The sequence below is a fragment of the Nipponia nippon genome, unplaced genomic scaffold, assembly GCF_047370975.1.
Source record: "Nipponia nippon isolate SJK-2023a ecotype South Korea unplaced genomic scaffold, ASM4737097v1 scaffold_12, whole genome shotgun sequence".
Lineage (NCBI taxonomy): Eukaryota > Metazoa > Chordata > Aves > Pelecaniformes > Threskiornithidae > Nipponia > Nipponia nippon.
The window spans coordinates 3744740-3771925 of NW_028262313.1; the positions used below are offsets into that span (position 1 = coordinate 3744740).

The 27186-nt window shown below is 42.2% G+C and overlaps 1 protein-coding gene across 2 annotated transcripts; it reads right to left on the reverse strand.

Moving 5' to 3' along the window:
- On the reverse strand, positions 1-26511 carry LOC104023585 (ALG13 UDP-N-acetylglucosaminyltransferase subunit). Of its 2 annotated transcripts, XM_087748820.1 has the most exons (24): positions 26265-26511; positions 25798-25881; positions 24843-24893; positions 23999-24045; positions 23012-23084; positions 20639-20720; positions 20098-20278; positions 19144-19219; positions 18331-18439; positions 17056-17120; positions 16019-16119; positions 15128-15255; positions 14188-14413; positions 13916-14023; positions 13560-13716; positions 11410-11542; positions 10911-10946; positions 10723-10778; positions 10020-10082; positions 9490-9661; positions 8090-8212; positions 3010-3050; positions 1978-2161; positions 1-806 (listed from the first exon to the last, which is right to left on the reverse strand). In XM_087748820.1, exons 1-24 carry the CDS (start codon positions 26403-26405, stop codon positions 541-543), a joined length of 2703 nt encoding a protein of 900 aa, XP_087604946.1. In that variant the 5' UTR covers positions 26406-26511; the 3' UTR covers positions 1-540. The 2 variants fall into 2 exon arrangements, with proteins under 2 accessions (XP_087604946.1, XP_087604948.1); XM_087748822.1 differs by lacking the exon at positions 13916-14023.
- Between the last annotated feature and the right edge of the window lie 675 nt (positions 26512-27186).

Genomic DNA, 27186 nt, shown 5'->3' on the forward strand with positions numbered 1-27186 from the left:
ATGAAATTAGACAGAAGAAATACAGCTATTACAAATATATGACCACTAGTGGCAAAGAAGCTTTGTTTTGCGAAATCTGAGAAAGCCAACCCATTTCAAACCTCTTCATCCTCTAATGACCCTATGCCCAATTTTTATCTGTAGTTGTAATGGCAGCCTATTTTAGTGCTTAAACAAGAACCAGGTGTCCAAGTGTTCCAGTGTAACCCCTCACAGAGGTACATGATGCAACATTCCTTTAGCAACAGCGTATGTTTTTAACACATACTTTATGTAGTCAAATTCAAGCTTTGTGTTGCCTGCGCTATAGTTTGTGTGTACTCTTCTCCTATGCTTTCCTACATAATCAACTAAAACAACATCTTGTCAAGTCAACTCTCACTAGCATAAACCTAAAGAGAAACATGAAATTTGAATGCAGTTTAGTCAACTGACCCAGCCCACTAAGACAGGAGAACGTTTACAAAACAATATTAACATACAGTTGACAAACAAGAAACAAGAGAAACCAAGGGCAAGAGAGGAGCTTAGCTCCCACATTTACATTCCTTGAGGCACGTCATGAGGTGCAGGGCTAGGTGAGGCAATATAGCTGACTTGGTGCAGCGGTCCAGAACTTACAGCATTAGCAATTTGTGGAGAATTTCCATATGGTGGATTTACTGGATGCCAGGTACTAATATAGCGATAGGCGGGTACTAAAGAATCAAACCCAGGGAGAGATTGCTGGCTGAAGGGGTCCGACACGACTGGGTAATATACTGGCCCGTAGGACAGGGGTGGAGGCTCTGCATTTTGAAAGTTACCTTAAAAAACAGAACAAAATACACACACTTACCATATTTTTACCATATCTGTGGCCTTTTTATGCAGACTTTCATTACCATGAACACAGCATTATTTTGGTGGCCAAAAGGGAAAATCCATTTAGACGACAATTTCATGCCCACACACATCCCTCCTAACAGAGGGGTCAAAATCATTTTGGGTCCTCAGTTAGACTAGAGGACAACTTGCTCATCTTCTCACTAAACCCTGTTCAAGAATTGCTTAGCAGCATTCTGCATTGGAGTGGCAGCTTTTTCAAGAGGGACCCAGGTAAAGAGTAATATATTCTTCCCCTACTTGATCTCTGACCATAGGCCACTAATCTATGCAAAAAAAAAAACCACCCTAGCTGAACAGGCTGAAGCATTATCAGAGCAATAAGCCTGTATGCCTCTGAGCAAGTTTTGTTACAATGTGCTCCTTCCCAACACGGACCGTTTGCCCTGTTCCGTAGATTTTAATAAGCTAGGCATCTGGCCTTTTTGACATCTTTTCCCCCATTTAATACAATCCTTCTATTTACTGCCAAGTGTATCTACGAGCTTGTTACAAAGCTGTTAGGTGAAACCAAGTTTTGCTGTAAATTTTATGCAGTTAAGAGATGCAGCTAGCAATAAGGGCTACTCAAGAGATAACAGCTCTGCATGCTGAGCCTAAAATGAAGGTTTGCAACATCTTCCTTTTAAAAATTCCCATGGAGTTGAAATACCAATGCTCAGTGCTTGCCAAAACTCAACTGTCTCCTTTACTTTAAATACAGGCATTCTGTTTTGATACCATGACTATTTACTTAGCAGTAAGCAAAGAGATTCCTTCACCGTTTTAGAAAAAGCTTTCCCAAGTTAAAGTTAGTATACCTAGTACAGGCCTAGAAAGGATTAATTCTTCCTTTTTATGGCTTTAGAAAGCCCGTGACACACTGGTAGCTACACCAGTGACTCTGCCATACTTTTAGTACCACCACAGATGGCAGAGGAACTTGTGATAACCCCCCCTTACAAGGCTTACTTTATGTCCTCCCAACCTCACGCTTCCTATAGAAAAACAAAGCTGCAGGCAAGCAGCTCCTGTGGAGCGATGCCATGCTCTAAAAACCTATTCCCTCACTTCTCACGAGTCGTCTCTGTGGTCTTATACTCAAATACTAACCATTTGCAGGTGCTTCCAAGGGAACTTGGTGGACTTCAGTTCGCCCAGCATCAGTGTAGAGCTGAGGTACTGACTGATCTAGGACAGGAGCTGGCTCAGCATATGCTGGATAAACTTCCACAGGTGATGGTGGCAGCACTGGCTGTACATACACCATGGAAGGCCAATAGCTCTGATGATAATACTTTGAGAAAAGGAAAAAATACAAGGTCATGCATACAAACCACATATTCTCCATCCCACCTCCAAACCACTACTAGTTTCAGATCTCAAGTTAGGAAGAAGTGCATTTTTTCCTTCCTAGCCCCTTAAGATACTACACACACCAAAAAAACCCAATACAGCCTACCAGAAAAGATATTGCAATACCTGCAGCAATAGCCACCTCAGTTCCACATTGCTGTTGTGTCAGAAGTCTTTACAGAGAAAGAAGATTCCCACCTATCAACTTTGTCATACTCAAAGAATTTTTTCCTATTTCTTCAGCTGAAGAGGCTGACATGACTTCTTTTACTTCCCTGAGCAGCAGCACTGACGCTGCGTTATGACTGCTGGTGCAGAGACAACTCTTCTGCAGAGCAAGCGTTCCCAGAACACAGAGAAATGGTGCTAACCAGTCTGAACACAGCTGTACAAGTCCTAGAAGACTCAAACCACACAGCTCTAAAGGGTCTTTGATGTCTTGTCTAAGTACACAAATTTTCTTAAGAATGGCTCAGGTTCCTCCCCTTATCTTCACGGAAAGAACAATATTTATCCACCATCCTCTGCAAAAACAAAAACAAAAAAACCACCACCACAACCCAAAGTAAAACAACAAAACATACATACTAGTGTGCTTCACATTTTGAGTTAGAACTTCACTTCCTGAGCTATACTTTGATCTCCACCAAGCAAGCCTCGCGTATTAATAGTCAAGTGCACAGGATGCACATTTAGCACACTTGGAAGTCTTAAATACGTCAGTACATTTGTCAAGAAAAACAGCAGTTTTTACAGGCAATTTACTATGCTCATTTTAAAAGCACTTACTTGCAATCCCAGATTAAAATAATACCGCAAGACCTTTGTATCTGTAATTAAAGGATACGACATTAAAGAGCAGAAGAGTATAAACCGAGAAGCAGAAGAAATTTACACACATTAAGAGCATTTTATTTTAAGTTACTCTTACATAACAAATAAGAGTATTTTAGCACTACTTTTTCAAGGGTAAAGAATATATCTTAAATATAAATAGTTGTTGAAACTAGTTTATCTTTTTAAGTTAATCCAGTTAGATGTTTGTCCAATAAGAGAGCATTTGTCTGACCAACTTATTATCTGACTTCAACAATTACATTAGCTTGAATTTTGGTTTATTCATCTTGATTACTGAAGTGATAATTGTCACTGTTGTCACAAGTCTCCACAGTCTAATCAACTAGGACTTAAGCAATTCTGGCTTCCTGTTAAGGCTGGGTTTTTAGATGAAAAAGTATGTTATCAAATAAGAATCTGATTATGAGTCCCTAAATGAAGCTGACCACTAAAAGCACTCCCAGGCAGGAGCAGCCATCTCGTACACCAGTGACAATTCACCCCGAAAGGTACACACATTCCAGACACATTCTGCATACATATCGCAAATACCCATACTGGGCTGGCATGCGAGATAACAAGCCAACTCCATAGTGACTCCAGCTCCACACTGCTTCTGCCCAGTGTTGAGCCTGGCTCTGCCTCTATCTCCATCTTCAGAGCTTTGTTGAGCAATGACCACAGAGACATCTCACTGGGGACAACACGTGCAGCAATCCTAAGGCCATCTGACCTAGTTTTGGGGATCCTCCCAATTGTTATATCAAACCAGAAAATGGAGGGAGGAGAGGAATAGGTTCCTTCCTTCTCCTTCCCCTTCCTCACAATGGTACTCAGTTCCCTGCTTTCTTGCAAGCAGTCTTTTACTTCCGTCTTCCATGTACCGAATAATTTACCCCCAGGCAAATACATGACATGCTGAGAAGCAATCCCAGATGTGTGGAGGAACTCTGAAACCACTCTCCAAGAACAACAGGGTTTTGAACTTGGAAATACATTTCCAATCGTCCACAAACAGTGAAGCAGTTTTAAACCTTTAAAGTTGACCATTGAAAGGAAAAAAAGAGAGCGCATGTTTTGATCCTAGGATGCAGTTCTGGAGTTGTGCATGAAAAAAGTTATTGATTTCTCAGATTCGAATACAGATTTGTTTTGAAGGCTCAGGAAGAGCAAGTCGCCTATTCCACAGCAGTAGGTTTGCGTGTGCATGCACACGCACACACTTCGCTTTAGTACTGCTGGGAGACGAAAGGAAAAGCAGGGAGACAACTCAAAAGGAGTGAGCCACTAAGGGATTCAACTTAGCAACACCTCCAGAGCTACATATACCATCTTCTTACCACGTACCCACTTCCCCCCAGACCAGGGCCTTGGCTTCACACTGCTTCCCTGTCCACCCATCTACCACACGTGCACACTTTCCCAGCCCGGCTCTTCTACAGTGCTGCGCATCGTACTTTGCTGCAGATAGGCACAGCATGAGGAATGCAAACCTCAGTCTTGAAACGCACGAGGATTCGTTCCTCTGTGGCTCTTGCCAATTCTCAACTCTTTTACTGTTCAGCATATTTGATCAGGGCAACAATCCACGCAGCTATTTTCGGCAGTGCACACAGATCCTTCCTTACATCTAACAGCTGTAAGCTTACTCCTGAAAGCGCTGGCTATTTGGCCGTGACACTGACCGCAGTCAGTAAAATATTAAAAATAACCCAAAGGCTCACATAAAGGCCAACTTTTTAGTATCCAGCTGAAACTGCATCTACATTTGGAACAAGTTTTTTTTTTTTAAATCTGATTTTGTTCTTCAATTGTTTATGCAAATCTATGCAAAACAAGCATAAGAGCTGAATGAAACAGCTGCTCCATAGCAGCGATAACAGTACAAAGGAAGAGCTGGGAGACTGAAGTGACAAACTGATACTGGAAATACTGACGTCTGTGGAATGCTGGCACAGAAGCCAGTACAGTAGGAGACCAGTTTTTGTTTATATTCCTCTTTTAAGATGCCTAGAAATCAAGGCAATCTTCAGCAAAACATGACTACCTTATGAAGCAATAGCTAAGCCAAGTTAACTACCCTGATGTGAAAATATGAAGACCATGTTGACTACTGATAAAAAAAATCTCATCTTACAATGCATCAGGACAAAAATCCTGATGAAATTTTTACTGTGCTGATGGGGAGCTCTGGTCAATCCTGAACACTACTGCAGTCTCTGAAACACAGTAATACCAAGCCATCTTTTATCAACAGCTCCTTCAAATACAAGGGAGCAGGCAAAAGTAGGACACCTAAGGTTGCCATGTTAATAAATGTGTTTCACAAGCCCTAAGCGCCATTAAAAAGATCCAAGAGACTCTGAAAATTGGAACAAATGCAGATGTACCAAGTAATACTAAGGCACATAGCAGGTTTTCCTCCCAAGTCCAGAACTGCAGCCTGTTGACAAGTCACAGTCCCAATCCATACCAGGCCTGCAAGTATCTTCAGCAAAGTGCACAGAACCCTAGGTCACGTACACCCACATACTTTACCCTGCACTACTCCAAAGCTTCTGGATTTCTTAACTTAAAGGCCATATAGATTATACCACAGCAGCGTGACAACCTAAATGCTACAGGCAACTCCTCATTAACTACCAACTTAAGGTAGTTAATCCTTCAGAAAATGTCTAGAGTCTATGCTAAGAAGGACGTGGCCAATATTATGTGGAATGACTCAGCTGAAGAGCTACAGGCAGGGTCTGAAGAGGTTATTAATCCACATCCACTCCAGATTCTCATCAGTACACTTAACACCCAATTCTCCCAAGTGCTGAAAGCCTCAGTTAAGGGCATTCAACTAAAGCTGACAACCATTAACTCCGAGGTGTGCATAGTATCATCTCAAGTGATACTACTGCAGCAGGGAAGTGGAAAACAGAATATTCAAGATTAACAAAACCAGGAATTGAGAGCACCTGCAAGAGAGCAGAGTTACTGCAAAGCACGTTAGCAGGACCTGTGAAAGCAGCAGGCCTTTCAGCAGCCACACCAGAGTGTTTTGGAACCTGCCTTTTTCCAGATCAACCTCTGACAAGACAAGCATGTTACATGGTAAATGCAACTGAAAGAATCCATAGCATGTCAGCCCAAAGTTGTTGTGCAACCTACCAGAGGTAGCTACCTGAACTGCACATATCAAGAGCTCTTTATCTTACCTGAAATTTGCCCTCTAGGATTAGTATATTGAGGAAAGTTCCACACAGGGACAACAGAGCTACTTTAGACGGCAATACATTGAATCAGGCATGAAAACAATTTGCATTACTAAAATATTTTATGCTCCATCTTCAAGTAACAGATTTTGGAATAAAAGCCCAAAGCTTTACATTCTGATGCAATAAAAGCTACAACTGCCATATACCCGAAATACAGTCACTTACAAGGATGGGGGGGAGGTGGGGAGGAAATCAAGTCAGCCAGTTATTGGAAAAGTGTAGTTTCGCTAACAGTGCGAAAAGGAACACTTGGATTTCACAGACCCTACATACATGCAGCCCCTTCTTTCCCTCACTCACCCCTGAATGAAAAGCTACTCTCTACACTAACAGAGAACATGAGAGATTCAGGAACTTGAACTAAAGGTCATAAGTCTGATAAAATCATGTCATCTGCTGTATCTATAGACAGCTATTAGAATAAGCCAGCTATGACACACAGACTTTCAACACAGCCAGTGTACAGGGGGATATTTAAAAAGCCTATGTACTTCAACCACCGCGCAGAGATATACCCGCTACTTGAACAACAAAAAACATCCACAGCCAGCCAGTTCTGCACTGCTGCTCTTCAGAGTAGGCTACAGCTTACCTCTAGCTTGGCCACACTACTGCCAAAAGCAGCTTCCTCCCATGCTCCCTGAGAAGGCAGAAATAGCTGAAGCTGTTGTACATGATGCAGCGGCAACACAGGTAACCCTAACTGAACTCCAGCTTGTACCCAGAGCATTTCTGCTCCAGGCTGAGCACTACACATTAGGACAAGCTGAATCTTGCTATCAAGAGGACAAGCAGGCTGAATAACCAAGTTTTCTTTTGCAGCTCTTCTAAGTTTTTAATCCTTAGTGCAGTTCGAGCCAATGCACTGTCAAAAGACTGAGCAAGGGGACATGCACAGGGTAGAGCATTTTCTGCAGCTGTCCAAAACTACACACGAGCAACGATCCTTACCAGCTAATGTAAAATACTGCATCACAGTATAGTTTTAACTGCCTCGAGATATGTGCAGTGATGCAACGGTGGCATGCTTGGGCCTCACAGCATTCCCCACCGAGAGAAAAACAAGTTACATAGCGTAACAGTGAGCAGTACTGTTATTCCTGTAACTGAGAAGCACTTAGCTTGCAGTAAGGACAGCAGACAGCTTGATCTTTCGCTTATTTATGCCTTGTGAGCCATAAGCATTGCAGAATGAGGACGTGAATTAATAACAAAAAAAAAGAAATCAAATATGTATACGCCTGCTACACTGCTTACCAAGCTTGGCTGTCTGATGCAACTGCACGGTATTCCAACATTCTTAAATTGTAAGAGCAAGTTGACTAAAGATTACCACTTTCGAAATGTCACAGAATGACATCTTGGAGCTATACAGGAAAACAACACAATGTCCCACTGAACTGTGCAACAGCACAACTTTATAAATACCGATTTTAAAAAAATAAAACCTGTGTTATCAGGAAACATGATTACTCTGCCAAGAACCAGTATGATATAGGCCAAGCACCCTCTCCCTTGGTATTCATTTCTTTAGGATGCTGTCTAAAGCTGCAGTAATCACATACTTGAGTCAGATATGAACTTGGTATTCGGAACTAGGAATTAAAACATTTTTAGCATAAGCATCCATAATATTATTTCTCACTCTCTGCGAGCTGCAAAGAGCCATTTCTTCTCATTATAGGTATTCTGTTAAGTTTCCATGGAGAACACAAGTCAGAAGCGTGCTGAAGAGCAGCAGGAGCAAAAGTACAAAATACAGTCATTACCTCGAGGCAGATCACTGCCACTGGGATCACAAGAGTAAGGTGGAAGAACGGCACCAGCTTCTCCCGCCTCACTGACTGGAGGAAGAGGAGCTGAATAAATTGGGAATGGCACTGAAGAAACTGCTACAATTAGGAGGAAACAAAAGTCAAGTCAAATTTGCAATGGCATGTCACATGAGCAAGATGCTAAGTTACACAATTAAGCACGCACTTCTGTGTCATCTCAGTCCGCCTAAATACAAGCTTTAACAAAGTTCTCTTCGTTAGTCACTTTAAAAAAAGTCCAGAAGAAATTTTAAAACCAGATGGGAAGGTTCCACTCTCACAAGCCTTAACCCTATGTTTATCTGCAAGCTTCATATTCCAGTTAAAAATAAAGGTCTTTTTCAATCATTTCTCGGTATTAGAAGGCAGGCCAGACTTTCCGTACGTAACTGTCTGTCCTAGAACAACAGGGAACTGGCTGATCACTTTAAGTCATCAGAAGTGTGACAATAAGCCCAGAAAAACAGGGGAAGGTTCAAGACATGTCAGGCCAAGAATATTTTGGACAGACTACTGTTAAATATTGATTAGGTGGCCCACACCTCTAACACACCACCAGGTTATTTGTAATGGCATCAGCCAGTAGACAGCTTAGAGAACTGTGCTGACTAAACTCTCATGTAGAGTAAGAAAAAAAAAAAAAACAAACCAAGGAGAAAAATGGAGAAGGGACACAGAATTGAGCAAAACTGATGGTGGAGGTTTTTTTGGATGCTAGATGAGAAGTTACAGAAGACGGGAAAAGTCCTCTTTATAAGAATGGAAAAGTCATTTTTTCTTAACAAAGTAGATACAGCATGTTTCAGGTGGTAAGTGCACCACGTGACAAATCACAGATTTGATCTCCTTGCATAGAAATAACTAAGCACAGGAGCTAACCAAGGGCCACAACAACAAATTGGACATTTGTGTGGATCCTGAACCATCACAGCCAGTGACTCTTTTGGAAAGGATAGTAGAGCCTCGGGACCCCTATCTCAACTCAAGAAGAAAACTAACTGTAGGAAATAGGGGGAGAAGGGAGCTGCCATGAACCTCTGCCTTCCGAAAAGAACTTTTTAGCAAAATGCTTGGCATTGATGGCTAAAGGTGGCGACAGGGGAACCCAAAGCAGAGACCTCAAATTCCCATGCAAATTCAGCGGCAACTGTCCCCTTCAAAACATGAAAGCAGGAAAGTCAGCAGTGAAGCTACAACTACTATTAAGTCATTTTAAGCCAAAGCAAGTGATACTTTTTTTTTTTGTAAAAGCCTTTTAACATTTGTCTTGGATTGGGGGGGGGGGGGGGAAGGAGGGGAAGATGTAACCAAAAACTTTGACATCCAAGTCCATAGCCACAGTATGTACACTCTACCTGGCCTCCCTACAGAAAGGGGAGATACTAGGACTGGCTGAACTGCTGTTTGTGGGGGAACTGCTGTTGTGACAGTAGCTGGAGCGGAGGCAGCAGAATTTGAGGAGAAGCCTGTAGCTGGAGCAGCATAAACACCTGTTGAGGATGAGACTGCTGCAGAGTTCACCAACACCTGGAAAAGAGTCAAAAGTATTCAGCAGACTGCCTCTGCAACTGGCTTTGACAGAGACTATGGAAATATCACATAGTTCAAAAATTCTCACTTCACATAAATGCATTTTGGAAGTCCTAGCTGTCAAGGCAGCTAACTATCCAAGTTCTCTAAAAATTGGCTTGAAAATACCAGTTTAGAGTTGCAGACAGCTGCAAGGCATCTTCTCACCCTTCTGGTTTGCTTATATTTATACGGAATTGTATTCTTTGCTACAAGATGCTGCAAGGGGCAGGTAGAGGGACCCCACAAACTGACACTAACCAAGCAGAGAGGTCACCTCTCCACAGGGCTACCCCAATAAAGCACTAGATACTACCTTCTGGGGGTAGCTGTAGGAAGCCACTCCATCCTGAGGTGACACAGAGACTGGCCCTTCTTCCTGAAGGGATTCCAAAGCAAAGCATGGTCCATTTAAGAGGCAAACAAGTCACAAGGCGCACACACCACACCCCTAGCGTTTTTTATTTATTTATGGACTACACACACACACACAGAGGATCTTTTGTAACTTGAGTAAAAGCAGTTTTATTCTGACATGCACAGGACTGGCTTTCACACCCACTGTAGACCAGTAGGTGTCTAAAGATTTAGTTTCAGGTTAAAAAAAAAAAATTCCAAAGTCAGTTCCATCAGAGGTGAGAGCTCTCCAGTCCCACAGTGCAGGAATATGACTAAGTAGAATAGGACTTGAAAGGTAGCACGATAAAAGCAAGTGCTGTCTGGAGCAGAAAAAGAAGAAAAGTAAACAGCACTCAAATGCATGCTTTCTCTTTGCAGCGGGGAAGGTGGAAAATCGTTAATGTATCTAGTACGAGTCAGACTGTACTTGCAGACTGAGTCAAAAACCTCACCATTTAGGGAGGAAAAGGGGGGTGAATATATAAATGAAACCATCGTGCCTTTCTTTCAAAAGTAGTCTCTGACCTACTATGTTAAGCCTACATCCAAGGACAGGTTCTATGAAGAATACCACACACTTCAAGGATTCCTAATCTGAACAGACAGTGACTAAAGCTTACCAAGTTTGCTGTAGGTTCTGCTGAACTAAATACTGTTGCAGTTTCACAGTCGGGATCTGGAGGGCATGGGCAAAATTAATTGAAAGAAGTAGCATTAAATCTAATCCTTCAGAAACTTATAAAAAGGTCATAATGAGTGCATTACATTCACCACCTGTTCTATCAGTAAAGACTAAAGTTTTACTTACCTGGAGGTGCATATATATATTCTTCATGAAATTTCCCTACAAGGGAGAGTACAGGAAGCTTTGATTCAGGGAACAATAAAAGAAAGCTTAAAGCTGAAGTTACCACAATTACATTTCAGTGCATCCATTAATGACCAGTTTTCAGTATCATCTTGTTTTGCGCAGAAAAGGTAGAGAAACCCTCAAGATACGCTCATTTGGTTATTCCACCAAGTATCAAGGTTGCCATTACCAAATTTACACCACACATTTTTAAGCAGCAACTTGGCTTGCTACAGACCTACACAATCACAAGGGTGATGGCATTGAAATGTGTCACTTTGGTTTAAGCTTGCTATCAGACAACGAAGAAAAATAACGTGCCCACACATTCATGTTCAAAGCTCACAATCAACAGATATTTAGGAGATATAAGGAACCTACTTTGACTATCAAAAGCACACTGAATATCTTCTAAACCTGTCTTTTCTCTTTGCCCACTAATTCTTTAAGAACTCACCATTTTCACTTGTTTCTTCTTCCTCCTCTGAGGAATTCAGAGTCTGTTTGTTAGGTGGAACAGCGTTTGGGCCTCTCCTTGCTACCCAAAAACCTGCTGGACCATGGACAATAGGAGGAGGGCTACCCTGGCTCTAAAAAACAAAAGTCAGAAGCATGCATTTAGAAATAGTTTAAAGTATTTCCATGCTCTACATACACACACAGTAGAAACAGGTTGGCAGACCAAGCTTGCTGCAACCAAAACTTACTAGAATTACCATTTGTGTGTCCGTTCCTATGCACCTGGCTTGCAGCAAAACTGCTGCGGACGCATTTCTGTCCTTTACCTTTTGTTCTGCCTAGCATACTTCAGGTAATTTATTTGTGAAGACCTACCACTGTCCCATGCAATACAGTCAAGTTGCTCCCTCCCAGAACCTAGCCAGCTTTACCTCGAGCTCAAAGCTGAAAAGGAGAGAGCAGACCCCAGGCAACAGATTGCTACCCCCAACATATACCCCTGTGTTCCTCGTCCTGGAGCATTCCCACCACACCAACAGCAGACCAGTTCATCCAAATACTCCGATTACCATGGAAAAAGGTTATCTTTAGTCACAATTAGTGAAAACCAGGGGTGGCTGCTGGCATAGACACCACTGTCTGCACTCACTTGACCCACCCATGCAAGCCTGACTCTTTCAGAGAGCAGCACCCATAAAGGAGTCCTGTGGGAAACCTTGAATACTTCACATGCCCTTTGTCTTTGCACTGAAGTCAGTCCTTAGCTGCACCACAATTTAATAAAACATAGATTTCTCTGAAGCAGGAATATAGGATTGAGATGCTAGAGTAAAAACAGTTGATTCACTCTTTTGTGATGGCTAAGGTGACACTCAAAATTCTCCTCTGAAGACATGGTGACTACGAGATTGATAAAGTGCTCAGAGAGGCTTCTAAGATTTCCAAGGTTGAAGCAGAGGTGGTAAAGTCAGAAGATTCTCCCATCAGACCTCTAGTAGGATGGCAGAGTTTTCTGTGAGATGCATCTTTCCCCAGGAAATGTTCTATTCCTTTACTAAACAAGACAAGGAAGAGACAGAGAAAAGGCTTTGGCATTGACAATAAAGTCACTGAATGAACATGAAAAACTATTCATTAGGAGCTGCAGGTACATACTCTAGCAACGGGGAGGAAAAGCTAGTAAGCTATATTGATTTCATGTCAGGAAAAAAAATTGCAGGATAATCTGTCCCTATTCCTTGACACTCTTAGAGGTAAATCAGAGCAAAGATTATAGATCTAGCACATGAGGACAAATTAAAAAGTGGCTGCCACTCAACCAGCCCTGAGCAGAATCCCTCTCTCTCATTTAGATACAAGTCCAGCATTTGTTAAGTTCACTGCTTCAACACAGTAAAAAAAATTCAAATCTACCAGGGTCTTTTTTAAAAAAAAAAGATCTGCTTTCCTATTCAGATACCTTAATATCAATTGATTTTTTGTAGCATATCCAGCTTTGTACTAGGCTTAGACTACAAATAAAAGAAAAAGATTTATTTTAAAGTTTAAGAATACGCTGTGCTACTTTATCTACAACCCGACAAAAAGACTGTTTTAAGAGAAGTCTAGATTTGGAATTTTCTCCTGTGACTGTAGCAGAAGAAACTGTTTCAGAACAACACACTAGTCCCAAACATCACCATATGAATGCATAGAACAATCCAGGCTATCATTATACAGTTTCTGAATCTAGTTACACAAACGATAAATTAACAATGTGGGAAACAAGTGAAAAGCTTTCTCCCACAATATGCAGAGCTAGACAGACATCCACAGTAGGAAGGGTTTTTTTTTGTTTTGTTTTCAAACAGCAATAGAAAGGAGAAACATGACCCTACTTTTATGAAAATATACTAAAGAGAAAAGAAGTGCTGCTGCTGCTGAGGGGAGGAAGAAAGGAGGGGAACACTTAGAAAAACTAATGTTTTAAGCAGGTTTTACAGGATCTAGACTCATTTCAGCCTTCCCTTCTCAAAAACATGTTCACTGCTAAAGTTTATTCCAGGGGTGGGGGGAAGCTGCTGTATATTTAGGTAAAGAAGTCCCATGCATTTGTATAGCTTCCCCCCCCCCCGAGAGATTTTAACATACTCCTTGTTCATAACTTACTGGTAAAGTAGGAAAAGCAGTGTCATCCTCTCCTTCAATTTCATAGAAAGTTATAGTTTCTTCTGGTCCTTGAGGCTCCTCTCCATTCTCTGGTACAAACCCATACTGACATTCCTTATTCACACACTGCATCTGACGGCGGCTACGGCTGTATGAGCTTTAAAAACAAAAAAAGGAGATTAAGAATCACCACTATCTAGAGTTTCACCTTGGTTTCGCTGCTGTCTTTTTGGAGAGGCACAATAAACCCACTGTTCCATACTGTGCCATTAACGGCCACCTCAGCCCTCCACATACCACCATCCTCCCCAACTCCTTTAGAGCAATGTTTTGTAAAGAGGTTTATATTCACTTACCTGCAGGAGAAATTGCCATAGCTCTGATAGCATCTCTTTCCTGGACTGGGGTAGAATGCTATTTGAGGGCCAACCATGTTGTGCCTGTTTATAAATCGGGCAGATCCCCTAAGTTTAAAGGGTAAAAGGTGCAATTACCAGGAAGTGCCTCTCAGATGGAACTCATTTGTAGTTTTACCTACTAAATAGCACAAACTCTCCCCTAACTAGTCTGCAGCAAGAATGAACAGAAAATGAGTGGTGATCACAGACAGGTTTTCAAGGCTTCATACCTTGGCATCCCAAATCCACGGTTATGTCTCTGAGGATGATAGGTTTCGTAAGGTGCCATGTTTCCACCACCCTGTGAGCAGTGAACTGAAGGAGAGCGCCCTGAAGGAACACTGTGCTGTAGCCGGGGTGGAAGAACTGGCTGACCCCTGCTATAAGCCACAGTCATAAACACTTCCTTTCCACGAACTTTCTTAAGCATTCTCTTCCGTGTTTTCATATCCATTTCTGCAGTTTCAGTTGAGGACAGAAAAGATAGATTTACACCTTAAACAGCTGACTCCAGAGCTATGTTCTCTTTATCATTTGAAAAGAGTCAGTATCGGACACACAGAAAAGAAAGATCCAACGGCCTATCCCAGAAAAAGTGCATTTTAAGTATGCAAAAAACTTCATACCCTTATTTTGAAGGCTCAAGCAAGCATTCTAAATTATGAGCAGAATGCAAGCATCTCACATGAGAATACCTTCCCAACTTGAGCTGATCAAATCAGTACTCTCAGTGTTAAAATCTCTTTATGAAGGCTGCATTTATTTAGTAAAAGAAAAATTCTCCAAATTGAACAAATACAATCCGTATTTAATTGGCTGGGGAAGCCCTAGTCTGTCCATGCATCTCTGCTAAGGCCAAATCAGACAAGCTTTTTGGTTCACAGACCCAGTCTTTACACATAGTTCCCAAGTACCAAATTTCTTCTTGGTAATTTCGAGCAATACCAGCTTTGCTATGTATTTTCAATGGATTTGCTCTTTTGCAAAGGCAAATTCATCCCTCTGTCTGAAGAATCACTTTACATCAAACCCCTGCAGTCATCAAGTTTTGTATCACAGGCTGAATTAAGTCACTTCAATATCCAAAGACTGCTACTGTTAAAACTGTCATGAGTTTTAACTCCCCTGCTCCCCCAAGGGAAGGAATGCTTGTGGAAGCCTTGTACAAACCTATTCCTGAGAAGTATCCACCTGTTATTTTCTGATAGGTTCCTCCTTTTCGGCTGGGAACCATGTTCCAAGCAAGGACAGGCGCCACTTGTGTCACTGGTTTTAAGTTTGCCAAAGGAACTGTGTGCCTACATGAAGAACACTGATGTTAGCAGTGCCACAAGGCTACGCTGTGCATAACTGCACAACAACATAAGCTGAAGCAACACTAAGACAGAAGAAAACAGAAAAACCCACAAAATCAAGAGTATAGGGAGTTTGTGGAAACAACAAAAAAAGTTTCACTGACACCAAGCATACATTACTGTTACTCATTTATTAAAAAAGGCAAGCTAGGATTTAGTCTCAACACTAGTGACTTCCTGGGTCAAGTCTTTCTTCCCTGCATTTGTATGCCTTCAGAGGTACACCTGAAAGCACTTGAGAATGCAGAATTGTTGTGGTATGTCATCAAGCTGAATCCTGGGTTTGGAGAAGGGCGAATGCTTTGAACAGCAAGGTGGAGAAAGCTCACCAGAAGTGCCAATTATTTAGTTGTTTGGATACAACATAAAAACTCCAGAGAAACCAACAGCAGAGGGTAATTTGCTATCCGTGAATTAAGCCCAAACTGCAAAGATCACTTTCACATTCCGGAGAAGAGCAAGCAGCAAGATTTCTCAGAAAGCATTACAATAATGGTTTTGGTCGTTAGAAATCTAAGAGAGAAAATTTCCTGCAACATTCTATTTGAAGAGTGATAGCCAACAAGGAAGCAAAGCCTCACTTTGTGTTTAAAAGCCTAGGTTCTCTTTTCTTTTCAAAGTACCTTAACAATCCTATTTTAAGCATCTGTGAAGATACAAACTCAACCAGAAAGTTCAAACATGAAGTCTTCACCGGACTGCTTACTTTTCTGCCAGCTCCTCTACGAATACAGTCAACGTGTTGCCATCCTGTCCAACCTCCTGGATATGAGCATTGTAATACTTACCTCCAGGCTCCAGACGTACCTGGAGAGAGAATAAGGGAAGCTCTAAAAAAGCCAACTGTATCAGGGGATTCAGAATATTGTCTACAAACCACTAACAGCAAAGCTGCTCCTAGGTGATTGTATGTTACTGAGTTGGCCCAGGAGTCTCAAATACTTCTTCAAAGTAACAGGCAAAAGAAAGAGCATTGTACTAACTTCAGAGAGGAAGGGGGGAAAAAAATAAAAAAATTTAAAAAAAAAAAAACAAACAGTCCTGTGAGTGACTGAGAGGTAAGAAGACACCTGCTTTCTAACTTATTTTTATACACTGTGCCAAGCAGATAAGTACCAAGGAAGACCACCATTTAAGAACTTGAGGAGAACAGAAGATAAAACAGGAAATTGGAAAGGAAAACTCTGCTCAGCTAGAAACGAGTCACTGAGTGAATCATCAGCAATACCTCAAACAGTGATAAGAAATAAGCCCTTACTACATAGACCATTGGAATACAAAGAAAGCTGACCTTCCTTTCAGCATCTCCTGGCCAGATCATGCTACTCCTCCCTTTTTAGCTCTTCCCTTTCTATTTTATAAAAATATTTGCTACACTACTGTTGAGAAGCAGAAGACTGTCCAGACTTGTTGTTGACCCCCAGTGAAAATCTAACAGACAGCTACCTCAAATGCACACCCTGTGCATTTTGAGCTCTAGGTCTGAACTTCCACACTCACTGAATGTATCTCACTGGTTCACAGTGAATTTCCAAGCAGCTTTTCCTCCACACTACCCAGTGTTTAAAGGTAGATATTTAGAAAGAAATGAAATTAAAAATAAAATCAGATTAATAGCTACAAGGAATAGAATGAGAAAAGCCTTGGTAAATTCTATGAAGTCAAATGATTTTATGGCTTACCATACTCCATTTAAAGCAGTTTTAATAGTTTATCATAACTGAGTCTCCTTTGAGTACTAACCTGACACTTGTCTCCTAAATAGTACTGTCTCCCAGCAAACACCATGTAGTCAGTTTTTTGAAGCTCTAAAAATAAATGAATAAATAAATAAAAACAAAAAAGCCTTTAAACTACTATTCTTTCTTCATGTGTCCTACAAGTACTTCATGGCAGCATCCAAATACAAATTATAGGCCAACCGAGTTAAATATTTCCTACGCATACCTGAACATTCCCCATAGTAATGGTGAAGTAACCACACATGTTCTTTTAACAGACTATAACCAGGCTAAGTCACAGGAGATCAATAATATCCAGATAATGCAGGAAGTAGCACTACTGCTTCAATACTACAATGTCTTTTGTGATGGTACCAAGTTAATCCTGCATTTAATACCAATCCTGGTATTAAGAATGTTGGACGGGTCTTCTCTTGCCAGAGTACTGGTGGCACTAGGCAAAAATGAGATGTTATCCAGGAAAAGCTAACATTGCCTAAAGTCTCCTTGCTGCTAGATTTCAGTAGGTTTTTCTCCATTCCTTGCCTGGATTCTTTGCAGAGTCAGTACTCTACATAGATAATTAGTTACTATACTCTGTTCCAAGAATTTTAATGACCCTTGTTACTGCTTAAGCAGTTGTAAAATGCTGGAATTCTTCAGAATGCAAAGCACTTCGGGTCAGACATCAAACACCACTTCAAAACTTCTCTTTCTTGGTAACTGCTTGCTTTACACATCAGCCATAGTGTATGCGAAAAAGCAGCAACCTATCCCAAGCCACGAAGACCATGAAATCTCTCCGCAATGTTCAAGCCCAGGAGAGCTGGGAAGCAAGAGAAAACTCATCTCATTTGACAGATCTCAATGCTAAATTTGAGATCTTCATTATTATACAGCTCTGAAGCCAAAATCATGCTTTAAAAAGCAGAAGTCTTTGCACACATGCTGCAACAAACTTTCAAATCTGAATGATTTCCAGTACAACAGAATGGTAACAGAGTTCTATACTCTGAGTCCTCGTATTTCCTGTACTATCTTCAGTAAGTAGCAGAGGTCAGATTTTTAGCAACCTTATCACCATTACACAGTGTCAGAAGCAGTGTATTTCCTACTTTGAAACGAACCAAGAAACCAGCTACTAGCAAGAACATGTACTACCCACAAATATCTGCTGGGTTAACTAGTACCCTTCACATTTCAGCTGTGAAGAAACAGGTGATAGGCCTCAGATTTATAAAGTTAACACTGAACCTAGTACAGAAAGAGCTGTTTGTTTTTCCCTTTTTAAAGATACCTTTTCTGCTGTCCAGCCAAACATCAAACTCCACATTTCGATAGATCTCAGGGTCCAGTGCCTTCAGCACTTTGTAAGGAACGGGCATCTTTGATGGGTTTTCTGGAGGCTAAAAACAGAGTTGAAATGGAGCATTAACAAGTGCATTTAATGTCTTCAGCATAGTCTCTATCCTGCCAGCATCTGTGGACCACTTTAAGATGTACACACACTATTTTCCAAAATTTTCACTTATTTCCCTAAAAACTAAAGCTCTAGAATACAAAAACACATTTAGGCATTCAGAAGCTGAGCAAACAGACTTTGTAAAGGTTAGAAACAGACTCAAGAGTAAGATTTGGCATGCTCTTTACTCAAAAAGAATCAAAGGAAGCTAACCAGACCAATGAAGCCATGGCTTCAAAAGTTGGTGGGAATTTCAGTTATTATATCTGAAAACAGGTTTCTATAGAGTTTCTAGAACTGTTCCAAAGTGACTTATACTATGTTCAAAACAAAAGTGAACTGATTTAAACCATTTCTGGGAAAAACAAATAGCAGACCAGGAAACAACTACTAAGCTTGTGGACGTGTGGACGTGGGGGCGTGTGGAATATTAGCTAGAGAACAAGAGAATCTCAGAAAGGAAAAAGGCTTATCCAAGTTAATAGAAACTCAAGGGCAAAACCAAAAGACAAGCAGAGGAAAGAAATAAGCCACCCGCTTTCCAAAAAGTCATTTTTTAAAAAGCAGAAAAGAAGGTTTAGCCCTAACAAGGGTAACATCATACAACAAAAAAACCCACCATAAGGAATTCTTCCCTAACTGACAAACCTTTTCTTCTTCAATGCCTTGTTTGAACTTATCTTCCTGTGGATTGTCAGTATCATTGCCTTCCCAGTTGTCCACTCTAAGTAATTGAAAATAAGATTACAAAAGATACAATGCATAATTTCTAGCCACGATTAAAATCAACCAACTGTTCATACAATCTGAAAAAGCACCATGGTGCCATCAAGTGGTAGATTTTGCCTTAAACACTAGCCATGGCTGTGATGCAGTACAGCACAACCCTTCTAGTTTCAAGAACACGACCTTTACTTGTTCCAACACCCACGCCTAACAAGGGCTACTGCTTGCATTAGGAAAGGTTGAAGATGACCCCACTGACTGATTAAACTCTTGCACTGCCAACAAGTACAAGACGACACCCTGTTTTAAGTCCTATCAAACCACTGTCATCTGCAAGCATTCAGTAATGGTCAGAGGCATCCCTCAAGCCTTTCCGCTGACTTGCATGGGATACGAGGGTTTCTATAGGTACATTCTGTCTGTTCCCCTCATTCCCAGTGATCCAAGACTTGAATAATGCCACCATTTAATTGTCTATTTGGGGTACAATTCCATTAGAAAAGGACAAAAGAAAATAAAGCGGAGCTCATTTTCTCAATACACTATTGCCTCCGCAGAACTAGAGAGGCTTAGAAGAGTAATAACAGTTTCTTACTAAAGAAAATACTTTGATGGCATAAGGAACAATTTTATTTACAAATAAGCTGTTATTTTACAGAGTAACACGCAACTATAACATAGCCAGCAGCAGAGGATGTTCAATTATGCAACACTTCCCAGCTCCAAGGAAAGCACACTCTCTTCCACAATATACATCAGCTTCGTGTTTGTGTCACGAGATAGGAAAAAAAAAAGTTAATACCCCATGAATGTTCAAAGAAACTTGGAAAAGTTGCCCTTTACAAGGTTTTTAACATCCCCTTCCCAAAATACTACCTCTTTTCTGATGGATTTCTGGATACTTTTTCATGAAGACAATCAAAGTTTGCATCCTCACTTCCTAAAGAGCCACTGTTTCTGTTCTTCTTGGATCCACTTCGAAACACCTCAACTGCAGACCTTAATTCTTCCTCATCCATGCCAAACACATCTTTGTACAGGATCTCATACAATACAGCTGAACAAATCAACACAAAGCTCAAACCAAATTAAGATAATACCAGATCCATAAGAACTGCTGCAATTTTCAATGTAAACATATCTTCAGATATTATCTACTGTTACAAGGCACTAGTTATATTAAATCCAATTAAGAGGAGGATCACAAAATAATTCAGGAGGGAAGAAGGGACTTCTGGAAGTCATTTGGTCCAATACCCCACTTAACAGATAGAACAATGAGCGTATGTATATATTAATATACAATAAGTGAGCTTCCATCTCTCTCCTCCCCACCCCTGAAAACCAAAACAAAAACTGCCTATAAACATATGAAAGCATATAATTCTCTTCCATAGAAAAATGATTTCAAGTTTACCCTGGCAAATAGCAGCATTTTCCTGGAATTGTTTTATATACACAGAGTCATAATGGCCATTGCTGGAACAACACAGTAAAATCTGGGAAAATAAAAAAAAAAAAAAGGCTTTAAGGCTGGAATAATGTAAAACCTAACTCTCTCTATTTGATATCCTAGCTCAAGACTACATTATTTTTTCATTCTACAGTCAACACCAACTCATCAAGAAAACAATAAATATTCTCAATATAAATATGAAAAAGCTGTAGAATCAGCTTAAAACTGAATCCTAGGTAAAGTCTCTAAATGAGTTCATCTATTATATACAGAAAAACTATCCATTTGTACATCGTGCTGTATTAAACATGAAACAAGAGTTTGTTTGCAGCTTACCTCTGAAACCACCAATGGCTCAAGAGGCAAAATAAATACAAGCCATTAAGTGCAGTACCCCTGAGATACACCGTTCAAGTACCAAAGGCACATTTCACCCTTCCCTACCTGAGGGACTAGAATAGCATTTAATTCTCTAGCCCTCAACAAAGCCTTGCTTTTACTAAGCAATATTATGCTGCCTTTTGAGAAGATGCATGTTTTCTGCAACACATGCATTGATACATCAAGTATATATACCCAGTATACCATCAAACCCCATCTTGGCACGCGACCACAGCCAACTGCAACTGGCAGAAGCCCTTAGGCAGCTGTCAGCACATGGCCAGCAAGGATGCTTCCCAGTGAACCAGCAGGAGCTGGGATGCCACAGCTCTTAATTCAGTGTGCACTACCTCTTCTGCCAACACAAGCTCTCATCCCATGGCGACAACGAGCAACACCAGAAAGAGCTGCTGCCTGTACATGCAGTCTAATGACAGACAGCTGCCAACACTTAATGAGAGCTCTGGTGGTAAAGCCTTTTAGGACAAACATTTAGACCATACTGCTTGATTTTTAAAAGTTAGCTCATTTTGAAATTAGATTAAGCTACACAGGAACTACATAGAAAAAGAAGTGCATGTAAACAAAGACAGTAATACTAACCAACAGAGAAGAACAGCTGCAGTGGCACAGATTTCAGAGCAGACTAGCCATTTTGGCAAATATAATAGCCCATACTGAAATCCATACCACAGCAACTTCACTGGCATCATGCCTGAGCTAGCCACATAATTGTGTAGGCACACCTACGTGACCACAGAGAAAACAAGAGGGGTCAGATGGGAGGTAATACAGAGTATTTCTCCTTTATGTTCCTTCTTGTTGGAGCGAGTCCAGAGGAGGGCCATGGAGATGATCAGAGGGCTGGAGCACCTCCCCTATGAGAACAGGCTGAGAGAGTTGGGGTTGTTCAGCCTGGAGAAGAGAAGGCTCCAGGGAGACCTCACAGCAGCCTTCCACTACCTGAAGGGGGCCTACAAGAAAGCTGGCGAGGGGCTTTTTACAAGGGCACGTTAGTGATAGGACAAGGCGTAATGGCTACAAACTGAAAGAAGGGAGATTTAGATTAGATATAAGGAAAAAATGCATTACTATGGGGGTGGTGGTTCTTTCCTATGAGGCGGTGAGGCACTGGAAGAGGTTGTCCAGAGAAGTTGTGGATGCCCCATCCCTGGAAGTGTCCAAGGCCAGATTGGATTGGGGCTTTGAGCAACCTGGTCTAGTGGAAGGCGTCCCTGCCCATGGCAGGGGGGTTGGAACCAGATGATCTTTAAAGGTCCCTTCCAACCCAAACCATTCTACGATTCTTTTTGTCCACAGCAGTAATTCTCATGTAGATAAGCTGTTCCATTAGCTCCCATTCTTAAGTGGGCTTAATTTGTATATCACAGAAATGAATCAGTCTGTTAGATTAATCCATTCCCATTAATTTCGCCTTTTCAGGAAGAAAAACTGCACACCTCAGGAAGAGAGGCACTGGGGGTGGGGGAGAACACCTTCTCTTCACCGCTATGATAAAAATATTCTGTTCTGCTCTTCAACTCAACCCAGATATTTCATTCTACCCTGTCAGATAAGTCAAATTCCCATTGGAATTAGTTTTTTACTCAAGGAGATTTTGGAAACATGAAAGAATATTCTGGCATTGTGATGTTACCTCTTCCTGCCAAAATGAAACTTGAAATATGAGCTGAAGTAACAAAAAAGATTGGCAGGGGAACAGCACACAATCCATCCCTCAGATGGGAAGCAAAGCTACTATAATTGAATTAACTGTTGTGCAAATACTGTGCTTTTTCCATGAGCTGAAGTCAGATTTGGGGTTTTGTTCAGGTATGCAAGAGCACTGGAGTTGCAAGAGCTCAATTCCAGTGTCAAGTTTTTACAGCTGGACTGGAGGAGGTAACTAGGATTCAGCAGTAGGGGTAGGAAATTGCCTCACTTCTGCCTCACCTTGTCTTCAAAGCCATTGTCTGTAGCATAAGCGGGTGGCTTTCCAGGGTACCGGTACAAAATAAAGTCTCGCCTAGGTAAGCAGAGGAAAAACAAGACTTGAGAGAGCACACTTTTAGTAGAACCATGTTATGAAGAAGTTTGCAGGGAGCTGTTTAGAGAATCCGCTGTTCGTTTATAGAAAAAACAAGTAGAATACTTCTCCTGATAAATGAATGCTACCATACAGCAACAGCTAGATGAGCAAACACCACCCATCTTAGGCGAAAAAAAGTTACCTGGGAAAGACCATTATGTTTAGTCACAGATTAGGTCAAGTATTTATGCTTACGGCACGGTGCTCAGACACTGAGACAATTTAGTCACCCTGCAAAAGCATTAGAGCCTCAGTACAGGGAACTAGTAACTCTCGCAAAACTTCAGTTTGTTCCTTTAGTACTGGAACAGAACAAGCCTGCAAAGAGACGGTTCTTCCTTCCACCACTGGTGAGCCAGGCTGCCCATTACAGGATAGCAGCATTTTTAGCAAGACAGCAGCACCTGTGCAGGCTTATGCTACCTTTGAAATAAGTATCAGGGTTTATGCACCAAATAGGGCAAATTACTCCTCGCTACTGGAGCTTTCAAGAACATCTACATGAGTTTCAGTCATGCTTATAACTACCACACAGTGTTTCCGCTACACACAGCTCCTTGTTTTGTCCCATTTTCCATTCTTCAGCCACTAGAAGGAAACACTTGACTTGGGAGTTTAACATTAGCAAAAAGATAACAAATAAACATTGCTGGAAATTGACCCTTCCCTTAATCCACACTATGAGAAGAGCAGCTGTGATGGCACATGTTAGTTTAACTAACTTTGTTAGGGTAGCATTTCTCACCACCTTTCACACATTAGTATCTCAGCAACAAACAAATAGAAGGTTCTGGGGCCAGAACCCAAACACCATCAAGTCCAAAACAAAGTGAAACTTAAAAGACACTTACTTGTACATCACTGATAAAGCACTCATTTCCAGCTGGCCAGCGCTTTCCTATGCAAGATTATGAGATTCCATGAGATACCAGAGCCCTCTTCAACACCGAGAATCCTATTCTAGATCTCTGCAGTATTAAAATACCTAACCAAACTCAGTTTGTTAAAACAAACAATCAATGCATTAAGAGTTGAGGTATTAGGATTCCCAGGGGGTGGGGTAAAAAAAAAAAAAAAAAAAAAACAAAAAACCCTGCAACACGGAATGGCCATGATTACCAAGATGAGTAAGATGGAGCTAGTACTGGCAGCAAATCTTAAACACGTCACTCAAGATACACTTTATTTAATTAAAACCACTACATTTGTTTCAGAGACTGCTGCATTCACCATACTTATTGGTTAAAGTCTCAAGAAACAATAAGAGTTTGAACTCTAGTATTCGAACCTGGGGGTGGTAAAGGAAGAAGCAAGGGACTGCAAAGCCTGATAAACATTTGATGCGAGGTACACTCCACGTATTTTGCTTTTTCCTTCTTAGAGGAGAATTGCAATTATGACTAAAGCCCACAAGAGGCCTCAGCTTTATTGTCCAGTCGCTCCTTTGCATCTACACAAATTCCCCACTAAAACTGATATTGTTTATACATGTGAATATTTGGTACAAACCCATAGTATTACCTACACAAATGAGACCCCAGGGTTGGGATCTATCTCAAAAAAACCCCAAAACAAACCCAAAAAAACAACAAAAACCACCCCACCACATTTAAAAAAAAAAAAAACAAACACATTTTAAACCATCACCTAATTACTTTCCTGTTCTGCTCTCGACAAGTATTACATCAGTCTTACCTTTGGATCTCCTAGTCGTTCAAGGTATTTCTCAAATGATCCCTCCACATACTTTCAACAAAACAAAGAAGAAAGCAAATATAAAAACTTAGCCAGTTGGAAGGCAAAGTTAAACCTAAACACGCCACCATACGTGACCAGCTGTTGAATGGGAAGGCACAGGGCAGCGGCTGGGGGCATAGACACCAAATTTGGGACTAGTTTGCCAATTCCTACCAGTTTTGGGTTCTGAAGGCCTGTGGTCTGACTGGGGGTATGACTTCAGGTGTTCCCTGCCTTAGAGCATGGGAATGATTTGGGGTACCAATGTGGAAATACCAAGAGTTGCTAAAAAAATTAAAAGCATGAGTCATATTCAGCGACTCATCTCCCTCCTAGATTAGATTAAGTACCTAACTGTGATTACAGGGGGGGAAAAAAAAACCAACACATGCACCAAAAAAAAAAATCCAAAAAAATCCCAACACCACACAGAACTGCACCATGCATGCACCTGTGCAAACCACCACATGCAAAACCAACCAACCAAAAAAAAAATATGCAAAACCCAAGACTTCACGTAATGATTAAACACGCTCCACCATCTTTTGATGTTTGTTTCTTACTCCAAAATCCTACATATTTCCTACCTACTAAATTCTGCAATGGCTGCTCCACAGAGAATATACTACACAAATAATTGCCACTCTACTGGTTACTGGGATATTAGTAACTTGCTTGATTTCAGGAACTTCAGAAACATAAAGTCAAGTAAAACTTGTGCAATTGCAACTCAAATAAGTTAACCAAGCAATCACTCTGCCGTTTCTCTTCTCTTACGTACATCAAGCCTGGCAAAGCATGACATGTTTTCAGCGCCTATGTTTATGTGGGTATGTTTATGGCTAAACCACTCACCTCCTCCCACATTACTTCCTAACTACACGTGCAAAACTGCCTAACACACGTTACTTACAGATTCAAACTTATGCTGATGTTGCCTCATGAACAAGACGCAAGCTTTCCTAACTTCCACGTGATGAATTTGAGATGAAAACAGCTGAAAAAAATAAAGGTTATGAAAGAATGAAGAAGATTGCAGAGTTTAATTTATGCTTCACATTAGGCTTATTTTATTCACAGTTTACAGAGACTAACGCCAGCACAGAAGACTTTACAAAACAGGGAGAGGAGACGCTCTGGAGGGCCCCAGGACCCTTGGGGACGAAGCTGAGGAGGGCCCCGGGGAGCCAGGAGCCTGCCTGCCCGGGGACGATCGCACCCCTCCCCACACACGACACCTCACTTTGGGCACCCAGGAGGGGTCTCCAGGAGCACCCCCTGCCCCGCCGCGGGCCTGGAGCGGACACCGCCCTCCGTGGCGAGGGCCTGAGGGGCCTCGGCTCCCCCCGAGACCGTTACCGGTGCCGCCCCGCCGCCCACCTGCTCCGAGACGGCTCGGAAGAGGCAGGAGGCGTCCTTGGCCGTCATCTTGCGGTACAGCCCCAGGCTGCCCAGGTACTCGTCCATGGCCACCTCGCTGAAGGACTTCTGCCCGAAGTACTTCTTCCAGCCCTTCTGCATCCTCCCCGGGCGGCGGCGGCCGAAGGGGCAAAGGCCGAAGCGGGAGAGGGGCGCTCCGCCCGGGGCGCTGCGCGGCGCGTGGCGGCTAGGCGCGCGGCTGCTGCTAATGAGGGGCCGCGCCCAACGCGCCCACCTGCGCCGGGCGCCGCCGCGCCGCACCGCACGGGACGGGACGGGACCGGACGGGAGGGCGCCAGCCCCGGCCTCCCCCTTCCCGCCCGCGGCGGGCACTGCCGCTCACCGAGCGCCTCCCCACGCCGGGCTGGCCCCGTCCCGCCGCAGCCGGGCCCTGCGCCCTTTGCCTGCGAGCTGCCCAAACGGCAGCTGCCAGCGGTGCCCTGCCGCTGAGCCCGCGGGAGCTGCCTCCTGCAGCAGCCATTTTAAGATGCCCGCGAAGAGCCCCGAACACCTCTCCCGCTCAACGACCGCAGGGGCTGTCCGAGCCCCCCGGGGTCGGTTTCCTCCGGCCCCCGCCAGCTCCTCGGCGTGGGTGTGTGTGTGTCGACCGGCCGTGAGACATCGTCTCCTCCCGGACCTGCCTCGGGAAGGGAAGGAGCCCTTGCTAAGCTAACTCCTTCCAACTCCGTTGCTTGACATGACTGCAAGTAACTAGTCGAAAAATCAGTCAAATGGTCATTCAAAATTTCCTGTGACATTCCTGCGTGCTCTCGGACTGGAGATAAGCTGCTAGCGGTAAACTTGAAATAACAACAGCTCTACAAACATTGTTAAGGAAGCAAAACTCTTAGTTGCTCCTAATCAAGTGTTTGGGGAAAACTTT